General features: G+C 44.4%; 1 protein-coding gene and 2 long non-coding RNA genes across 5 annotated transcripts in view; all 3 read right to left on the bottom strand.

Moving 5' to 3' along the window:
• Nucleotides 1-2,348, bottom strand: part of LOC307217854 (plasmanylethanolamine desaturase 1-like) — a 32,953-nt gene extending 30,605 nt beyond the window's left edge. Inside the window, exon 1 of the mRNA XM_079979822.1 lies at nt 2,027-2,348. Within this exon, the coding sequence (XP_079835948.1) occupies nt 2,027-2,333 (307 nt within the window). The 5' untranslated portion in view covers nt 2,334-2,348. The remainder of the gene's footprint in view (nt 1-2,026) is intronic.
• A 1,635-nt stretch (nt 2,349-3,983) lies between these two features.
• Nucleotides 3,984-5,236, bottom strand: LOC307218170. 2 transcript variants are annotated; one of them, XR_013839848.1, is made up of 2 exons: nt 4,858-5,236; nt 3,984-4,753 (listed from the first exon to the last, which is right to left on the bottom strand). It is a non-coding gene; the product is annotated as an uncharacterized lncRNA (long non-coding RNA). The 2 variants fall into 2 exon arrangements; XR_013839849.1 differs by having other exon boundaries at nt 4,875-5,236.
• A 10,323-nt stretch (nt 5,237-15,559) lies between these two features.
• LOC307218036 lies at nt 15,560-20,172 on the bottom strand. Of its 2 annotated transcripts, none has more exons than XR_013839674.1 (3): nt 17,774-20,172; nt 16,653-17,462; nt 15,560-16,593 (listed from the first exon to the last, which is right to left on the bottom strand). It is a non-coding gene; the product is annotated as an uncharacterized lncRNA (long non-coding RNA). The 2 variants fall into 2 exon arrangements; XR_013839675.1 differs by lacking the exon at nt 15,560-16,593 and having other exon boundaries at nt 17,247-17,462; nt 17,774-17,905; nt 18,815-20,172.
• Between the last annotated feature and the right edge of the window lie 3 nt (nt 20,173-20,175).

Below are 20,175 nucleotides of genomic sequence, written 5' to 3'. Positions count from 1 at the left end.
CTTGACGGAGTCCTGAACCAATCACTTGCAGTGGGTTTCCATCACTACATCTATTTCACTACATCTTTCTCCTCTCACAAAATGGGGCTGAAGGCTGCCCACCCCAGCTCAAAATGTTCTATCAGCCATGTAGCAGCTACCTGTGAGGCTGAGATAACAAATATCTGATCAAATCACACTGGTTGGGCCAACAGAATGGTCTGCCCAAAATAATCAGTCTCTGGGTTTCAAGGGAAAGGCCAACCAGTCAGGGCCTGCCCTCACGGCTGGGTAAATTATTTTAAGTAGGGTTTCAGCCAGATGCCCAGTAGGGAAACTGAACTTAGAAACTATAAAAAATGAAATTTTATTGCATGCCCATTTTTCTGTTCACCACACCCAAAGCTGGAAACACAAGAATTACCAACTTGCTTACCCTCACACCACCTAAAATAGTAAACTAATATTAGAGCTGATAGGGGCATCCTCCAGACAGACTTCCACTCCCATCGGCCTCAACCAGCAAGTCTAACTGCCAGGATAATGGGAATTATAGTCCAAAATCTGGAGGGCCACAGGTGCCCCCCATTACAGGACTGTAGAAAGGGTTCAAAGAGCTCCTTCATATGATACAGTATATACTCCCAACATAGTAACTAATTTCAGGAAAAGACTGAAATGACCATGGGGCCTTTGTAACACTACTTTTGGAGAAGAAAAAAGTTTTGGAGAAGAAAACAGGAAATGGGCAACTACTCAAACACACTATTTCGTAAAACGAATCATCATAACTATTAGGATGAAATGCAGATTTTTCTTTAAATTCATATGCAGTGGGAATACTAAAGCACATGTGAATATGTAAGATCACACCACTGTCCTCACTGTAAAACAATAGATAAGAATAGTTTTTTGGCCTTGTAGCCTAAACTTGCCACAAAATATATTACCTGCCCTAACCACCCAAAGCCACTATGAATAAACACATCCAACATACCAGTAACTTCTGTTAAGATACACAGCCTCAGGCTTTTAGCAAATCTCCTGGGAAATAATCTCCCAGTGGAGAATGTTAAGGACATGGCTACTTTATAGTAGTTATTCAACTGTAAAAAATGGTCAGGTTTGCCAGTGTGAGCTTTTGCAACATACCTGGCTCTATGCCTCCAGAAAGTCATCTCACACATTACATGGCAACAACCACACATTTGCCACTCAACAGAGATTTGCAGCTAATCACAGCTGGCAAGGATACTTGTATCATACGTGTTTGTTGACTTTACAGGACAAGTTCACAGTCCAATTACTTTTACTATAAAATCACTACATTGAAAATATCATCAATTGAAAGAAATAGTAGTTAATTAACAATATTCTGCCGACTAAATCTGAATTTCAAGTATGCATGCCCACATGCCAGCTGGCCTCAAAACCTTCTCTTCCACTTTACATCCACAAGTATTGCCACTTCTAGGATGGACCTGCATATGTCAAAGGACCAACCAGAACAATATTTGTTGGATTGATTTGATAAATCCTTTTGTTTAGCTAATAAAGGGAGCCAAGGAGTCATAAGGTAGAATATATATATGAGAGAGATTAATTAACTGGTTAGGAAGATTATAATTATTATTCTTTTCAACCAACTAACCTAAGCCATAAAATCTAGTCACAACTTGCAGAAAGAAAAGTTGGTTAGAGCATGGTGCCGATTTCCCTTCTCTAGCAGCAGAATATTCCCAGGAACTCCCTTTTCAAGGGAGCCACTTCACACGCCCGGCTGCCATTCCTCAAGTGCGCAACAATCCCGAGTAGAAGAGTAAAGGAGACGTTCCTTGCAGGTGTGAACCAGGCCACGCTTTCCACTAGGGGCGAGGTGCGTGCGTGGGGAAGGCTTCAAAGGTTCCAGGCGCGCAGATATCGGGCGTCACGTGTGAACAGAACCCTTGACCTGCGTCAGACCCGGAGTCCCACCCGCGCCACGTTTTAACCCAGAGGCGAGAGAAAGAACACCTCCCCCCCCCAGCCCCGCTCACGCCGGCCTCACCGGGGGAGTAGAGCTCGGCCAGCTCGCGGGCTCCGGCGTGCTGGGCTCCCCAGCGGGGACCGGCGCCGTCGGGGTCCCCTTGGGCAGCTGACGCAGCGGCCTCCGCCTCGGACACCGCCCTGCTGGCCCCGGCCGCCCGGCCCCGGGCGCACTCGGCCGTGGCCCCGCCGCGGCCTCGCTCCCCGCCTTCGTCCTGCTGCTCGCGGAGGCCGGCCTCGTCCTGGAGCTCCGGCCCCGCCATGGCTCGCGCTCCAGCGCCCGGGGCGCCTCCCGGCAGAAGCGACGAGGGCGGCGGCGGCAGCAGCATCGCGAGGCAACCCGCCCAAAGGCCAGCCGCCGCGCGCGACTCGCCGCCTCTTTCTCGCCCTGCGGGAGGGAGGGGGCACGGAGGGACGGGGCGGGCCCACAGCTCCGGGCCACGCCCCTCCGAGTTGGAAGGTCCGCCCAATCAGAGGAGCTCCGCTGGCCGCAGCCGGCCAATGAGGCCCGAGCTGGCGAGTGGGAGGGAGGGGCGACCGCCTGGGGGGTACGGCGGGTTCAGGTCCCCGCCCACTCCTCTTGAGGGAGGTGCTGGAGGGAACGCCTCTTTCTCCTCGCCGCTCGCTCTCTTTTCTGCCTCGCCCGCAGGCGGCGTTACGGAGGGGGAGGGGGAGGGGGCGGGGCAACCCATGTGGCAGCCTCGGCGCCGCGCGCTAAAGGAAAGGGGGCAACCCCCCCCCCCAAGATGCAAATTCCGAACCGCGTCTCTGACTTCAGGACGGAGCAATGCAAAAAAAATGGGGGGGGGGGCGGCTGCTTCTGTAGCATCAAATCCAGATAGGCGGCTAGTACAGGGGTACCTCGGGTTACATACCCTTCAGGTTACATACCCTTCAGGTTACAGACTCCGTTAACCCAGAAATAGTACCTCGGGTTAAGAACTTCGCTTCAGGATGAGAACAGAAATTGTACTGTACTCTGGCGGCGTGGCGGCAGCAGGAGGCACCATTAGCTAAAGTGGTGCATCAGGTTAAGAACAGTTTCAGGTTAAGAACGGACCTCCGGAACGAATTAAGTTCTTAATCCGAGGTACCACTGTATAGGGTGTTTGATGTCACCATAAAGAAGGCTGGTCGCCGAAGAATTGATGCTTTTGAATTATGGTGCTGTAGGAGACTCTTGAGAGTCCCATGGACAGCAGGAAGATCAAACCTATCCATTCTTAAGGAAATCAGCCCTGAGTGCTCACTGGAAGGACAGATCCTGAAGCTGAGGCTCCAGTGCTTTGGCCACCTCATGAGAAGAGAAGACTCCCTGGAAAAGACCCTGATGTTGGGAAAGATGGAGGGCACAAGGAGAAGGGGACGACAGAGGACGAGATGGCTGGACAGTGTTCTCGAAGCTACCAGCATAAGTTTGACCAAACTGCGGGAGGCAGTGGAAGACAGGAGGGCCTGGCATGCTCTGGTCCATGGGGTGACGAAGAGTCAGACACAACTAAACGACTAAACAACAGCAACATAGAGTGTTTAATTTAAACGTTCAGGTATTTTTCAGAAGGGTGTGTTGTGTCGCTCCTGGCTGTTGCGGCAAAAGCAGAGTGTTTGTTGCTGACATCATAAAAGGGTAAAGGTAAAGGTACCCCTGCCCGTACGGGCCAGTCTTGACAGACTCTAGGGTTGTGCGCCCATCTCACTTAAGAGGCCAGGGGCCAGCGCTGTCCGGAGACACTTCCGGGTCACGTGGCCAGCGTGACATCGCTGCTCTGGCCAGAGCCAGAGCCAGAGCCGCACACGGAAACGCCGTTTACCTTCCCGCTGGTAAGCGGTCCCTATTTATCTACTTGCACCCGGAGGTGCTTTCGAGCTGCTAGGTTGGCAGGCGCTGGGACCGAGCAGCGGGAGCGCACCCCGCTGCAGGGATTCGAACCGCCGACCTTTCGATCGGCAAGCCCACAGCGCCACCTGCGTCCCTAAAAAAAGGGTAATGGAAGTTTATTAGGGCATCAGCTTTTGTAGGCTACAGCTCACTTCACCAGATACAGGAAGTGTTCCGCAGTACTGAGTTACAGGTGTGCACAAACACTCAAACACACACACAGCTTGCTGCAAAGAAAGGGAGATTGCAAACACAGAAACATCGTGTTTCAAATGTGAGGTTGCATTTAAATAATCGTTGAATGGCTGTTGTAGAAGTTGCTTTGGCACCAGCCATGGGAAAACGACATATAAATCAAGGCAGCTTTTGCCCTCAAATGGCAGTCTTTAAAAACAAAATAAAATGTATAGATAAATGACGCCCGGGTTGCCTCGTTCAGAAGTAATGGCAGCGCCGGCCCACCCATGAGGCAAGGTTGGGCGACGGTCTCAAGGAGCAGGGTCTCTTGAACTCCTGGGAGCTGGACTGATTCCCAAATAAGTGTGCTAGGAGAGCAAAGCTGTTAGAAAACCTTCAAGTTCAGAGACATGGGAACATAGGAAGCTGCCTTGTAGGGAGTTGGACCATTGATCTATGATCTAGCTCAGTATTTTCAACAATAACTGGGAGCAACTCTCCAGGACTTCAGATGGGTCTCCTCGCCCTACCTGAAGATGCTTAGGATTGAACCCGGAGCCTTCTGCACAAAAAAGCAGGTGCTCTACCACTGAGCCACAATAGACTTTTGGGGACAAAATAATAATAATTGAGGAATATTGTGGTCTTCATGCCCTTCTTCTGGTCTTTCTGGAGGCATCTGGTAGACCAGTTCTGAAAAGAGAAGAAAGCTGGGTTGACGTCATTCTATTTTGACAATGTCCCCTATTATCCATTCGTTCCTGTGCTTCTTATACCCTGGTCCTATGCATATTTACTTGGAAACGTGTCTTACTTGAGTTTGATCCTAAGCATAAGTGTACATGGGACTTAAAGAATGCCTTTGTCTATCGCTATTATGCCACATCTTGTGATGATAACCATTGTAACCATAGTAGCATCGACTCATAATGTTGTGCCATGACCGTGTCATAGATTGGTTAGCAACACTGGCATAGTATTATAGGCATGGCGTTGCACTGATGCAACTGTCCTGGAGCCTAGCTTTATTGATTTATTTGCCAATATTTGTATCTTACAAGACTAGGCCCAAATGACTCATTGTTCATTCATTATGTCACAAGCAACCAGAGGGAAGCGATGGAACATACAAGTGTGAATGTGAAGTGGATAACCAGTGGGTGCAAGAGAAGTCGAAATCTTACTGTATTATTTATTTGAAAATTTTTGGGTAATAATTTTTTATTGAATTTTTTTAAAAAATGACATATATACTTCAATATATAATAAATTTATCTTTTCTTAACTTCCCGTCCCATTTTTCAGGGTGTTTTAATTCTGCCCCCCCCCCCTTTGCTGCACAATACCCTCTATTTCATATACAGTGGTACCTCTGGTTTAAATACTTAATTCTTTCCGGAGGTCCATTCTTAACCTGAAACTATTCTTAACCTGAAGCACCACTTTAGCTAATGGGGCCTCCCACTGCCACCACGCCACCGCTGCGCAATTTCTGTTCTCATCCTGAAGCAAAGTTCTTAAACCGAGGTACTATTTCTGGGTTAGCGGAGTCTGTAACCTGAAGCGTCTGTAACCTGAAGTGTCTGTAACCCAAGGTACCACTGTATCAACACAACAATACTGTATGCTCTAATTCTTTCTGTTGCTTATATTTCAAACCCTGCTTGCGAGTTCATCAAACCATAATATGTCTTTAAATAGTCCAGAAAAGGCTTCCATTCTTCCACAAAGCTCTCATTGTTAGATTCTTCTATTTTGGCTGTTAACTTTGCCAATTCTGCATAGTCCATCACCTTGCTTATCCATTCTTTGGTGGGAACTTCATCTTACTTTTATTTGCCAATATTTGTACTGTATACTGCTTAATTGACAAAAGTCTTTAAGCAGCTTACATAAAACTATATAAAATATTAATTAAAAGTATGAGCCAGATTTTGTACTATTTTGGTTGATATTACCCTGCTGTGGATTTTGGATTCTTCATCCAATAGCCAACTTTAGCATAGGACGTGAAGAAGAGTTGCTCAGCCAACCTGAGTGTGATATCAGAATGTATGGTCAATGGCACTGCTTTTGTGACGACTGGACAAAAATGATCACCTAGACCAGGAGTGAGGATCAGCTGTTGTTGGACTACAACTCCCATAATCCCTGATCATCAGCCACAAGGGCTGGGGGTGACAACAACTCTAGAGCCACAGGTTCCCCAACCCTGTCATAGACTGTGGTGATTTCTAGATGGCTAGCCATGTTAGTCTCTAGCAGCAAAATTTACCAGATTTGTCAAAGTCCACAAAACATGCCCCAATTAATATTGTACCTATTTTTTTTTAAGTGCCACAAGAATCTTTGGTTGTTTTAGATTGTGATGAGACAGTAAATGTGCCCGGACCCCAATAAAAAGGCAGAAAGGAACAGCAGCACATCCAAAGCTATTTCTTTTGGCTGCCTATTGTGGAACATGGGAAGCCTTGTTGCTTTCTTTTGTGCAGGCTACAGAACAGTGCGTCTGAAGAAGCAGCTCTGCCGGGATGTATTATTATATAGAGAAGGTAAAAGCCAATCTGGAGTAATTTCCAAGTTGCAGCGTGCCAGGCTTGGGAATGTAGAAAGGGAGTGGGAGCACATAACCCTCGTTTCCGGAAGGGACCCTAAGTAGGTCTCCCCCACTTCTCTTGCTTCTGCTTGAGAAAGGCTTGTGCTCCCTGAGGGGAGCTAGGGTGCAGGCTGTAGTCAGGGACTTATAAAGGGACTGTTAGTCAGCCCTACAGAGCGAACTCTGTAGTCCTATATACCATTTTTGCAGCATTTAAAAAAAAAAGTTAAATGAATTATTATTATTATTATTATTATTATTATTATTATTATTATTAATTGAATTTATATACCGCCCTATACCCGGAGGAATGAATGAATGGCTGCATAACAAATGCAGAAACCAAAGACCACTGGGTGTCAAATACAAATTTAAAAACAACTGTGGAGTATTTGCCAAATATTTGAACATGCAGCTGGGTGGATCTTTTCCAAATCCTGCTTTTTTAACCTCTTCTGGACGTGAAATCTTGCTGCTTATGTCGTCTTAAAACACTAGGCTGTGTACACACCATACATTTAAAGCACATTGTTTACCCCACAGAATCCTGAGAGCTGTGTGTTTACCTCCCACAGAACTACAATTCCCAGCACCCTTAAGAAACTACAGTTCGCAGGATTCTTTGGGGGAAGTCATGTGCTTTAAAGGTATGGTGTGCACCTTTTCATTCCTCTGGGCACATGGAAACCTGCTTTACGTCCAGACACTCTGAAGGCAGCTGTGCATATCAGACTGACCTGACTGTAATCATTAACCTATTTCTGAAAACAGAGAAGTTGAATAATTAGAGAAAGATTAGTCTATTGAGCAAATGGCTGGCTAATATCCTCTCTGCTTTTCCTGGATTTACTGGGCAAAGTCTCTTTAATCAAGTCCCATAGCAACTAACAGTGTGAATTTCCATAATTCAAGTTTCCCTATTACAGCCTTGCAGATAAATGCTTTCAAATTTTATCTTTTTTTTTTTTAGTGGTACCCAACAAGCTAGTTGCCCAGAAGCTGGTTTTACTCAACCTAAGTACCGTACTTCATGTCTGCCTTTTAATCTGAACAATATTTATGCCCTATTTGGTGCTAGATACTGAAAACTAAAACCTGAAGCGTATGTAACCCGAGGTACCACTGTACAGGGGGGGGGGTGTCTGTACTTCTGTGCTGCTTTATAACCAGGATTATTTGAGTGGCTTACATTTTGAAAATTAAACATGCAAAAGCAATAGCATCACAAATGAAGCATAAAGACAAACACTGATAAAGTCAGTCAGTACAATAGCAGCCTCACAGCACACACATCCCAGCCTTTTAGAGGCATGCATATATACTGTATGTATATATGTATACACACACACACACACACTTCACCTAGCATGAAAAGGAAGACAGAGAAGTCTCTTCAGAGTTTTTCACAACTTGGATGCTACTGCCGAGAAGCTCTTTTCGGTTTAATGTGCAAGAAAGGAGACATTTGGCAGTTATAGCTGCACTGGGAATGTGTTGATGGGTGAGATAAAATTGATTCTCACCCGCCTTCCCCTAAAATGAAAGGTACAAGAGAAAAGACAAATCCTTTCCGCCTAAGAGGGAATGCTGGTATAAAAATAAATTAAGCTCTGCAACAGCTCCATCTTGTGGCCAAGATCCTCGGTTATGTTTGCAACAAGATAAGCATGTCAACTCTTCCCTCTCTTGTTAAGTATTTGCTAATTTTTATGCTAAAATGTAAATGACCTTATGAAGAGAATGCATGGACAGATTAAACTAGATTAGAATTTTCCTAACCAAACTGAATTTGAAAGCTGGAAATCCGTGCTAGTGAATGTTCATTTACCACACAAGCACTTTTTTCTCCAAAACGTTACAGTCCTCATCTTTTCTACAGTTTTATCTCTCTTCAGCTGGTCACAGTAGCTCCTAGATCTCCTGTGATAGGAGCCCTGAAGACTTAACTGATTTCTAAGCCCTTGCCAGGCATTCAAAATGCAGAGAGGACGGGTGGCAGGCTCAGTGAGATGAACATAAGAGCCTACTGGATCACTGTTCCCACAGTGACTGACCAGACACTCCCTTCTGGTGGCCTCCAGCAGCTGGTATTCAGAAGTATTACTCCCTACAGCTGTGAAGGCAGAAGCACTATCTAAGTTGGTGGCCACCACTGCTTCTTGTGGGAGTGAGTTCCACAGTTTAACTATGCACCGTGCAGACCCTCTGAGTGTCCCTATTTTGTAGGGACACCCCTGATTTAGAGAAGCCATCCCAGTTTCTGATTTGATCCTGGAATGTCCACTTTTCCGTAGGATGTCCCTATTTTCATTGGAGAAATGACGGAGGGTATGGCGTTATCTGACCCCCGAACCGTTTGAAGGCAATCCTGTATAGGGATTTTGAAAAAAAGTTTAATATTTCATTATGTTTTTATATATGTTGGGAGCTGCCCAGAGTAGCTGGGGCAACCCAGTAAGATGTGTGGGGTATAAATAGTAAAATTATCATTAGGGAATGGGATGTCCTTACAGTGGTACCTCGGGATGTGAACGGGATCCATTCCAGAGCCCTGATTGCATCCTGAACAGAATGTAAGACACAACAGCGTGTCTGCAGGTCATGTTTCGCTGTTTCCGCACATGCACATGACATCATTTTGACCATCTGTGCATGCGCAAGCGGCGAAACCCGGAAGCAACGCTCTCCATTACTTCCAGGTCGCCCCAGAGCGCAACCCCAAAATACTTACCCTGAAGCGTATTTATCCTGAGGTATGACTGTATTTTCATTGGGAAAATATTGGAGGGTGTGACTGCATGAAGAAGTACTTCCATTTGCCTGTCCTGAATCTTCGAACACTGGATGCCCGTGAATTCTAGTGTTATGAGAGAGGGAGAAAAACTTTCTCCATGCCATGCTACAAACTTCTATTATGTCGCCTCTTACTTGCCTTTTCTCTAAAATAAAAAGTTGCAAAAGCTGCAGCCTTTCTTCATAACAATCCTTTCTTCTTCCCCCAAAGAACTGTGGGAACTGCAGTTTGTTAAAGAGTGCTGGGAGTTATTCCCAGAACAAACTGCAGTGGTACCTCGGGTTACATACGCTTCAGGTTACATACGCTTCAGGTTATAGACTCCACTAACCCAGAAATAGTACCTCAGGTTAAGAACTTTGCTTCAGGATGAGAACAGAAATTGTGCTCTGACGGCACAGCAGCAGCAGGAGGCCCCATTAGCTAAAGTGGTGCTTCAGGTTAAGAACAGTTTCAGGTTAAGAACGGACCTCTGGAACGAATTAAGTACTTAACCTGAGGCACCACTGTACAGTTATTTCAGGGAAGCCACGATTGTGCTTTATATTGTAAACAGCCCCTGTGTTCCTCGTATGAAGGGTGGTATAGAAATCTGATAAATAACAAAATGATAATAAATGCCAGGTATGGAAGCGTTCACGTTTTGGAGGGAAATGCATTTCTTTTTCTTTTGTTAGGTCACTAGATGGCAGCATGAGCTCGCTGCCAACTCTTCTGAAGTCATTAAAAATCCTAGGGAAAAAATCTCAAGTCAAGGGTAAGGAATTTGAGAGTGTTAAGACTTCAGGCATGCAGAATGAGCTGCACAGGTACAGCATCCCAAAACTGCAGGGAGACGTCCTCCATGCAAAAGGTTGTCAGCCTAGAGTAGCACAGAAAGGACTGTTCAAATCGGTAGGCGCTGTCCCGCTAAGCCAAAAAAAGAAGGCCTTCCTACCTCTTTAGTGGCCTTCAAGGATGCCAACTTGAATAAAATATCGAGTGGAGGGCTGGCAAGCCCCGTCTGGCATAATCAATCACAAGACATGGCACATGTAAAGCATTTGAATGACAATGCCCAACAACTTTGTGGGGCTCCAGCCCCCTCAAATATTTTATTGTGGGGAACGAAAGGACCTTGGTTGGTGGGAATTGGCTCCTATGGCAGCAAAGATACACTTGCTGCGGGAAGGTGTCACTCAAACATTTCCCCTTGGGCTTTAGCAGCAGCTACTCTGTACTCGTGTCTTGGAAGGGACGGGGGTGGCGCTGTGGGTTAAACAGCAGAGCCTAGGACTTGCCGATCAGAAGGTTGGCAGTTCGAATCCTCGCGACGGGGTGAGCTCCTGTTGTTCAGTCCCAGCTCCTGCCCACCTAATAGTTCAAAAGAACGTCAAAGTGCAAGTAGATAAATAGGTACCACTCCAGCGGGAAGGTACACGGCGTTTCTGTGCACTGCTCTGGTTCGCCAGAAGTGGCTTAGTCATGCTGGCCATATGACCCGGAAGCTGTCTGCGGACAAACGCCGGCTCCCTCAGCCTATAGAGCGAGATAAGTGCCGCAACCGCAGAGTCAACTGCAACTGGACCTAACGGTCAGGGGTACCTTTATCTTTACCTTTTTACTCTGTACTTGTGTCTTGGAAGCTCCAGTAAATATTTTGATCAGCCTTGCCCAACGTGGTGGCTCTCCAGATGTTTGGTACTACAACTCCCATCATCCCTTACCACTGTCCATTTTGGCTGAGGCTGATGGGTTTTGGAGTCTGACAGCACCCAGAGAGGTCTGGAACCTGTGTTGCACACAGCAGTTTATTCCGTTTCCACAACTTCCCCCTAACTGTTAATGTCTGCGTTATGTTTGAGCTTCCACATGGCATAAAAGCCAGTTCCAGAAATACAGTGGTGCATGGAGCAAGTTTAGTGTTCATTTCCATGCTTCCGGGGGTGAGGGGACATTCAAAGAACAATGAAACATTTATTTGTTTGTTTATACCTCCTGCCCCTCCTGTCCAGGGCAGAGAGCAGAAAGTGAAAAAGTAAAAACGTCCTAAAAACCAATTACAGTACAGATACAGATTATCTACTTAGAGGGCTTGTTGGAACTACAGAGACGACACATATCTAATATTCAAGGAGAGCTCATTCCTTTTTTAATTATTATTATTTTATTAATGATTTTCAATTTTATACATTTCAATAATTTTACAATCATTTTAACATTTCAAAACTCGACTTCCTTCCCCCTCTTTCTGCAGTTCCTTAAATTTATTTTTTATATTTTCTGCATATTCCAAATTAACTTAACTTATTTATTCATCTACTTTAAATATATACTCTTATCAAACTGCAGGCTATTACAACAATCCTGCCAATGTTCTTATCTGTTAACAGTTTATTTGTAAATATTCAATAAACCATTTCCATTCTTTTATAAAAAGTTTGTTATCTTGATTTCTTGTTTTTCTGGTAAGGAGAGCTCATTCCACAGCACTATGGCCCGATTCCTGCACCGTATGCACCTAATCACCTAATGAGATGGCACTGCATAGAATCATAGAATTGGAGAGTTTGAAGGGATCCTCGAGGGTGATCTAGCTCAACCCCCCTGCGATGCAATGAACCTCACACCTGCAGAGTGAAGTGATCAATTAGGGTATATAAGAGGTGAAACAATATTTCAGGTATCCTGGTCCTAATCTGTGTTATTACTACTAGTCCTACTACTAACACTATCAATTTTGCCTGCCCTTCGCCCTAAGGTGCAACCATTGAAAATACAACATTGAAAATAGTTTAAAACAACTTACAGTCACAAAAATAGGATGAGTCCTAAAAATATACCTCTTATGTGTCAAAGGCCAGAGTGAAGAGATGTTCATACCACTTTATATTCCAAAACCAGCACCTTCAACCAGCACCCAGTAGCTAATTAGCAGCCGGTTTTTGCTATTATTCTCATTATTATGTTATGTTGTTGTTAATTGTTGTTGTCTCTGTCTAAAATCCCTCCCCCCCCCCCTTCCGACTATGTACCCGTGCATCTATCTCGGCATTCAAAAACTCATTGCAATCTGTCAAAATCTGGACCGAGGAAATAAACTGAAATGATGTCAATAGCTTCAGGGAGTAAGCGAGCGCAGAGCAATTAAACATAGGGAAAAGAAGAATAAAGTAATTGTTTGGGCTGCATGGGCTTGTCTTAAATGGGTTTGTGTTGGCAGCTATAAAAACATGCGAGCTGCTATTGCACAAAGGCGGAGAGATCGTTCCAAGAGCATTTTGCACCTAGGTAGTTGTTTGGAGAGTAAGTCAGTGTGTGGTTGAGTGGAGGGGGAAGGGAAGAGGATATCCATGCATTCCATTGACAAATCCCCATTGCTGCATCCCACTATGATCCACTTGCGGGAGTGGCTAGGGAAGAAAGCAAGGCTGTATGGCGTATTGTGTTTTGGACTTACTTATTTATTATTCTGTCCTTCATTTGAAGATCTCAGGGCAGTTCACAAGATAAAAATACAGGATAAAAGAACAAATAAATAGAATAAAAACAAAACAATAACACCCCTTCCCACAAACACATTTAAAAGGCCGTAGAATATTAATTAACAAAAGGCTTGGTTGGACAGAAACGTTTTCGCTGGGTGCACTGTTCATTTCGATTGTTTGCAAGTATCTGGCATTGTATATGATCAGAGTTACATTGTGAAATGCTTAGTTCAAATCTCAATGTGAATATGTTAGGTTGTCTTAGTCAAGTCACTGTCCCTCAGTTTGTAGTATGAAGGTGGTAATACTGGCCCAGCTTACTATTATTGCATTTGGAATGCACTACAGATTCCAAATACAGTCGTATCCTGGAAATTGAACGGAATCCAACTTCCAAAACATTTGAAAACCAAAGCGCGGCTTCTGATTGGCTGCAGGAAGCTTCTGCAGCCAATCGGAAGCCGTGGAAGCCCCGTCAGACGTTCGGCTTCCAAAAATAGCTCACAAACCAGAACAGTCACTTCTGGGTTTGCGACGTTCAGGAGCCAAAACATTCGGGAACTAAGCTGTTTGACTTCCAAGGTATGACTGTACAGTTATTTAAAGCAGTGTATCTTAATATACACACTATCCTGTGTGTATGTAACAAATTAGTGTACCATGCTTGGTTTTGTTTGAAAATCAATTTCTTGCGTTTACATTGAATGAGAAAGCCATTTTATATGAATTTCCCTAGAAACAGAGATTCTTTGCAACTTAGGAAGGGCTTTCTCAGGTCTTGTATCCAGTATCCATTTCCTATGGAGTGCAGTGATTAAGCCATAAGCAGACCAAGCAACGAATTAGCCAATGAATGAATGAATGAAAGGCAGCAATGATCGCTTCCTAGAGATTAGTAATTATGTTGTAAGGCTATAGTAGTAAGCCTACTTACCTGGAAATAAGACTCGCAGATACCATGGGATAGATATGGGATTTGGCTGCAAAAACGCTCAGGGAAGTGGGCATTTATTCAGCTCAGACTTTACATATGAAGGTATTACATATTTCATGTTTGAGTACTTGTAAAAGGCAAAGAGGCCTCCTTTCAGTCAGACAAAGCGTCTGAAGCAAAAATTCCATTTTGCCTTTGTCGAAAATGCCCAGTCAGTGTGGGTTAGCCCTTCCAGCAGTTTCCTCCATAAAGACGAGAAACGCAGCTGCTACTTTGACCTCTCCGATGCACTGGAAATTTTCCGAGAGTTAGAGGAAAGCATTTTGGTCATGCTGTCCCACAGGCAACAGGCAGGAGCTGCCGATGGCCAGGTGACGTCTCTCATGTACCCTGTAGGGCAAAGAGCATCGCTTGGGCAGATAAAGCGAAAGGTTGTGCAACCTCACGTGCTACAAAGGTTGGGAGTGCTGGGTCAGAGGTGAGCCTGGAACAGGATGAGTTTAAAGCACGGTGGAGACCAGAAGAAGCAGGGGCTAGGAAGATAGGCTCATCTTTTCTAACATCTCCTGTTTCCTTTCCTAGGGCATGCTTTGAATATTGGACCCAGGGATCGTTTTCTCTTCGGTGGGCTCATCCATAACTCATTTTGGCACTTTCCCCCCAAACAGTGGAGAGTGTGCCATCAAGCCACTTGCTTCACATCAGCCCAGTGGCTCTCAAAGGGTGTTGCAGGAGAGGAGAGCAAGTGTGGCGAAGAAATTCAAGGACAATCAAAGAAACGTTTCAACATTTAGGTGTCTGAAAACACTGGTATTGTTGGACCATTTGTAAAGACAGATTATCAGTGACCAAAAAGATTAGCATTTACAAAACTGTCGTCTTCTGCAGGTGAGGCATTAACAACAGTTATAGTGACTCATGCATTCCCAATCTTCATTTTTTAAAACCAATGGATGTTGTGCAATATTAAGAGAGAAAACTTATATTCACAGCTAATTTGGAATGTAATGTACTTTGAAGACAAAATGGTGTTGGCCGTGTCACCTTTGTGTGGAAATTTGTCCAGGGAGCCTATCACTTGGCTAGGTAGAGTTGAAATATTGCTTTGGAGCACTAGGAGTAGTCAACTGACATCACATCTCTTTATCTGGCAGTACAGTGGTACCTCTGGTTGCAGACATGATCCGTTCCAGGGTGCCGTTTGCACCCTGAAAAGTCTGTAACCAGAGCGGCGCTTCTGTGCATGTGCGAACCACACAGAACGCTTCTGCGCATGTGGCGAAACCTGGAAGTAAACACTTCCAAGTTTGCCACGTTCTTAACTCAAAAAAACCGCAACATGAAGCGTTTGCAAGAAGAGGTATGACTGTATTGACAAGTGTCAAAAGCAGGACTGTGGCAAACTCTGAGCCCATCTCTTGAAACTGACTACCAATGAAAACTGGGGGACAACTTTAATTTTCTTTCGTGGAGTCTGGAGGTCATTGTAATGTGAATATTATACACAAAGCAATAGAAGGAAGGAAGGACACTGGTATTTATAGCTAGCACCTCAACTATATAGAGGTTTTTTTGAATGCAAGCCCCACTGACTTGGGTGAGCCTTGCATCCAAGAGAACATTCTTCAGATTATAGCCTTGCAGAATCAGGAGAAAGCTTTTGTTTCATACTACATGTGTTGATGGTCTTACCGATGCCAGGATATACCTCTAACTCAGGACAACACTTCATGCATCTGATGGAGTGGATCGTAATCTTGTGCCATAATAAATGTGCTAGTCTTTCAAAGTGGATGATCACAAGCTTTGCATGTAGAAAGGTTGAGGTCCAATCCCTGGCATCTCCAGGTAAGGCTGAGGGTGGGTTCCTGTTACTCGTCTGAGCTACAGATAAGGGATAGGGAACCTGTGACCTGCTAAATGCAATAGGACTCCAACTCCCATCAGCCCCAGGCAGGATGGCCAATGGCAAGGAATGATGGGCAATGTAGTCCAACAACATTGACCTGGCCACTCTTGACGGGAAGTTGATCTTATTCCTGTTACGGTAAAACAAGCCAATAATAGCAAAGGAATTAACATGTTGTTGTTCTTCAGGAAGGAGTCTGCCCTCTCGCTTTTGCCCAACTTCAACTGGTAGGAACAGGTTACTAAAGACTGGAGGAGAAGATGAAGGCTATGATTGGTTATGAAATTCTAATTAGTCCTACTAGTAACTATCTTTGAATCCTTGAAACACAGTGTGATGAAGGAACACAGAGACTTTATTGGGAATCCATTTACTTGTGCCAAAATATTACTGAGAATGAGAAAGAAGGGGGTGGGGGGTGTTGACATGCAAGAGAGCCATGAAAAAGCAACAACAGAAAGTCTCAAAATGGCACTGGGGAAAAATACATGGCAATTGATAATAAGCAGCTAACAGCCCAATGGCTTCTTCAGGCATTCATATAAATAAATAATAACATGTATTGTGGTTTATTTATTGAGCCATACACTTCTTATTTTAGTCATTCTGAAGAAGGCTTTAATCAAAAACAAGCTCCGTATTTTAGGCTCCCACTTACTTGGGAGTAAGCCCACTGAACCCAATGAGACTTACTTCTGAGTAGACCTGTGTAGTATTGCATTTTTTACTGTTTTATTACTAGGCGGTCCAGTGGACCCAATGGGTTTTAATTCCATGTAGCCATTAATATATTTCTGCTATAATTTAAATATTTTTTTCAGTACCTTGTGAAGCTTTGCCCTTCCTTCCTTCCTTCCTTCCTTCCTTCCTTCCTTCCTTCTTGCTGCTAAACCATTACTAGTAAAGTACTGGGACAACAAGGAAACCACATTAAGCTAACAAACTAATTAATTCCAGACTCTTATGGAACCTTGTTATGGAATACCAACGTCAGAAAAATGGTGCCATTTCATTTTATTTTGGAGTGCCCGTAAACTAAAAAAAAAAAAAAAAAAAAGAGGCCACCAGTAATATAGTTTAATATTATGTATAAAACAAAAGGTTTTTTTTTCTATTTAGAAATTGCAATCTTTTATATGTCAACATTAGAAAAACACATTCCAGATTTAAAGCAACAACTCTACATCCAGTTAACTGGAAGGAAGCCCCACTGAACACAGTGAGACTTACTTCTGAGTAGACATGTACCGAATTAGGCTGTTAGGTGGAAGGATCATCATGTGAAGAGGGCTTGGAAAACAAGTAGGTTTCACTATGTGATCTTGGGGAGAGCAAGTGAAATCTAGGGAGACCATGAAATCATGAGCCTAGACTTGATTGAAGATCAGTTGCTTCTCCCTTCGCCTTTTCAAAAAGATTAATCACACTACATTCTTTTGGCAGCAGCACCTCTCCTTTCCAAAACAACACACACACACACAAAATATCCACACACTCAGGTTTTTTTTTTAAAAAAAAAAAAAAAAAACCAGCAATAGAAATACTGCTATTCTTAGCTCTTTGGAAAGGGCTTCTCAGCCTTTGATGAGAGGAGTGTCTGCCTTGAAATGCAGGTGCAGCCGCTGTAATCCACTCTTCAAGAGGATAATGGCACAGAACAGGAAGAGAACTGCATACAGAACTAGCTATCAGTGGTACCCACCTAAATTTAACCATTAAAAAATAATGTACATTGAAGATGGAGCAAACTTGTTTTCTCCTGATCCGGAAGCTAGGACCATAATCAATGGATTCAGGTTACAAGAAAGGTGATCCCAACTAAACATCAGGAAGAACTTTCTGACACTAAAAGGTATTATTGGAACAGACTCCCATGAGAAGTGCTACATTCTCCTTCCTTGGAGATTGTAAAGCAGAGGTTGGGTGGCCAACTGCCATGTTTCATCTAGTTGAGATTCCCTGCTAGTGATGTTAATTGCTTACAATAATCTTTCAGATATCGTATAAACTTACTCCAATCCTTTTGGAATACTTGATCGTGCTGGTTTCGGATTTTTCCTGTCAGCTTCGCCAGTTCTGCAAAGTCCATCCTCTTCATCTGCAACTCTTCTTTCGTTGGCACTTTTTGTTGTTTCCATTTTGGGGCTGAAAGAATTATTGCCGCAGTTGTTGCATACATAAATAGTCTTTTATCTTCCCTTGGGATCCCTTCACCCACTATACCCAGTAAAAAGGCTTCTGGTTTTTTAAACAAAAGGCCACCCTATAACTTTGAACCAGAGCAACGTACCAACCACCTGCAGCCTGCACAAGATGCCATGGTACCCACAGAGATGAAGATGCTTGCCTTCACAGTCAGGTGTGAAGGTGGGCACAGAGCAGGGATGGGGAACCTGTGGCCATTCAAGATGTTGTTGGACTTCAACTCCCATCAGACCCAGCCAGCCAGGCCAATGGTGAGGCACTTGAAAACACATGTTTGATTTGGGCCTCAGGGCTTGCCTACACTTCTGCTTGTCCCATGCTAGAAAGCACAGGTCTGAGCAGCTTTCCATTTGCCCCACAACATTCCCTGGGAAAACACACTTTTTAGTGCGTTTTAGCAACTCTTAACAAACAAGAGTGCCCAGAAATCTTTGAGGGAAATAATGTGCTTTAAAGGTACAGCATGCACATAGCCGCCTTATGTCCTCAGCTTTTCTCAGCATTTGGCATATAAAACATGCAATGCTTCAGAGGACTAGAAACCATGAGGACTAGGAACCTACTTTTAAGGAGAATTTTTTTTAAAAAAAAAAACAACAACAAGCAACCCAGAAGGCCACGAAGCCAAAGGAGTGCACATAGGGTACAACAGCCCTGAAGGCTTCTAGGTGTTCTGTCATTGCTGCATTTCCAATGAAGAAAATCATTTTCAAAATAGAGGAGAGAGAGAGAGAAGGGAAGGGAACGCAGGTCTGTACAACCCGATTTCTGAATTCTTCCTCTTTTTGAATCTCTCTGAGGTTTGAGCCCTCGTGAACTGTTGACTGTTTGAATCACATAATGCAATACCTGTTCCTCTGGCTTAACGTTACAATGCTTCTCACACCGCAGAATTGCTTCACATCACTCTGAGATGCAATGCCATGTTCTCTTCAGCGCTGGGTCGTCTTTGCAAAGGACACTCCTACTTTCTTTAATTATATGTTTTGTTTTAAATTGATGTCCTTTATTCTGGGAGTGAGTCACTATCTTGTAAACAGGTAAATGTGGGAGTGAAAGAGGGTGAAATATATGCTTGGCTCCAAAGGTGGGTGTCTTTAATTAAACAGGGTACCAGGGTTCATTTTCCCCCCAAGCTTGCTGCAGCTCTTCCAGCTCAGTCGTGCTTCCCCAGTCCCGGTGGGAGACTGCAGGAGTCTGTAAGGGCTGTATTTTGCCATATAATGTCACTGCCCTACCAAGCAAGGCTTCTTAAAGTGTGGTACCTGTCACTACCAGGTCAAACGCAGGCCTGCAGCAGTTGCAAAACAAAAGAAGAATCTCATGTTGGAAAGAGGAGCGCTTTCTGCCTGGGCACGTCTGAAGTTGCTAGACCCAAATAGTGACAATTTAGTATCTGGCCCACAGCCTTTGCAAGAAGAAATTGCCTGGCCAGGTTAATCTCAGAAGTCTTGTGCAGCTCTCTGGGGCAATTCAAATATTAGAAGTCCATTGTTTTCCAGGGCTTGGAAAGTATTCAGTGCCAAGGCAGAACTCAGGAATGCGTGAAGCAAGGAAGTAGTTCTGATTGGAGGCAGGGTGACTTTCCACCTCCCATCATTCCAGAACCAGATCTAGGATTAAAGAGGTCTAAGTGGGCAAGTGGTGTGATGCCCAGACATGCTCAAGCCTGAAAGGCTGATAGACACACAGTGACCATTTCCAGTCACTTCCAGAGGCCCATTAAAACCCTCCTTTTAGCCTCCTTTGAATCCAGTCTAGGGCATGGCTCCCTTACCTGATTTCTCTTCCCATTCCTCAAACAGGTGGCCATCTCTGAAGCATGTGAAAGAGAAGGGGAGAGAGAAAAGGCTCAGGGTTCTAAAATGGAACGTGCAGGATCTCACCCCCAAACTTGAGTAACTTTGCCTCACTGGCCTCAGTTTTGCACTTGTGGACACTTCTTCCTCATTTACTTCAACATGAAACACAACTGGCTCTGTTCCTGCGCTCAGAATCCCTGAGGTGCAGAAACCGAGGCTCAGGTATTAAAGAAAGAAAAAAACCTGCTGTATTCAGTGGGTCTGGTCCCTAGTTGTGTGTTTAGCATTGCAGCCTAAAACAGATTTTAAACTCCGCTGCTCTGAAAGCAAAGAGGCTCTGCTGTTGCCCTCCTCTGATCCTAACCCTTCCTTCCTCTGAAGCTCCACTGTTCAGAAGAACTTCCTTCT

This window comes from Podarcis cretensis (genome assembly GCF_951804945.1).
Source record: "Podarcis cretensis genome assembly, chromosome: 6".
In the NCBI taxonomy this organism is placed as follows: Eukaryota; Metazoa; Chordata; class Lepidosauria; order Squamata; family Lacertidae; genus Podarcis; species Podarcis cretensis.
The sequence above is the reverse complement of the archived record's forward strand: the minus strand, read 5'-3'. Positions and strand labels throughout refer to the sequence as shown.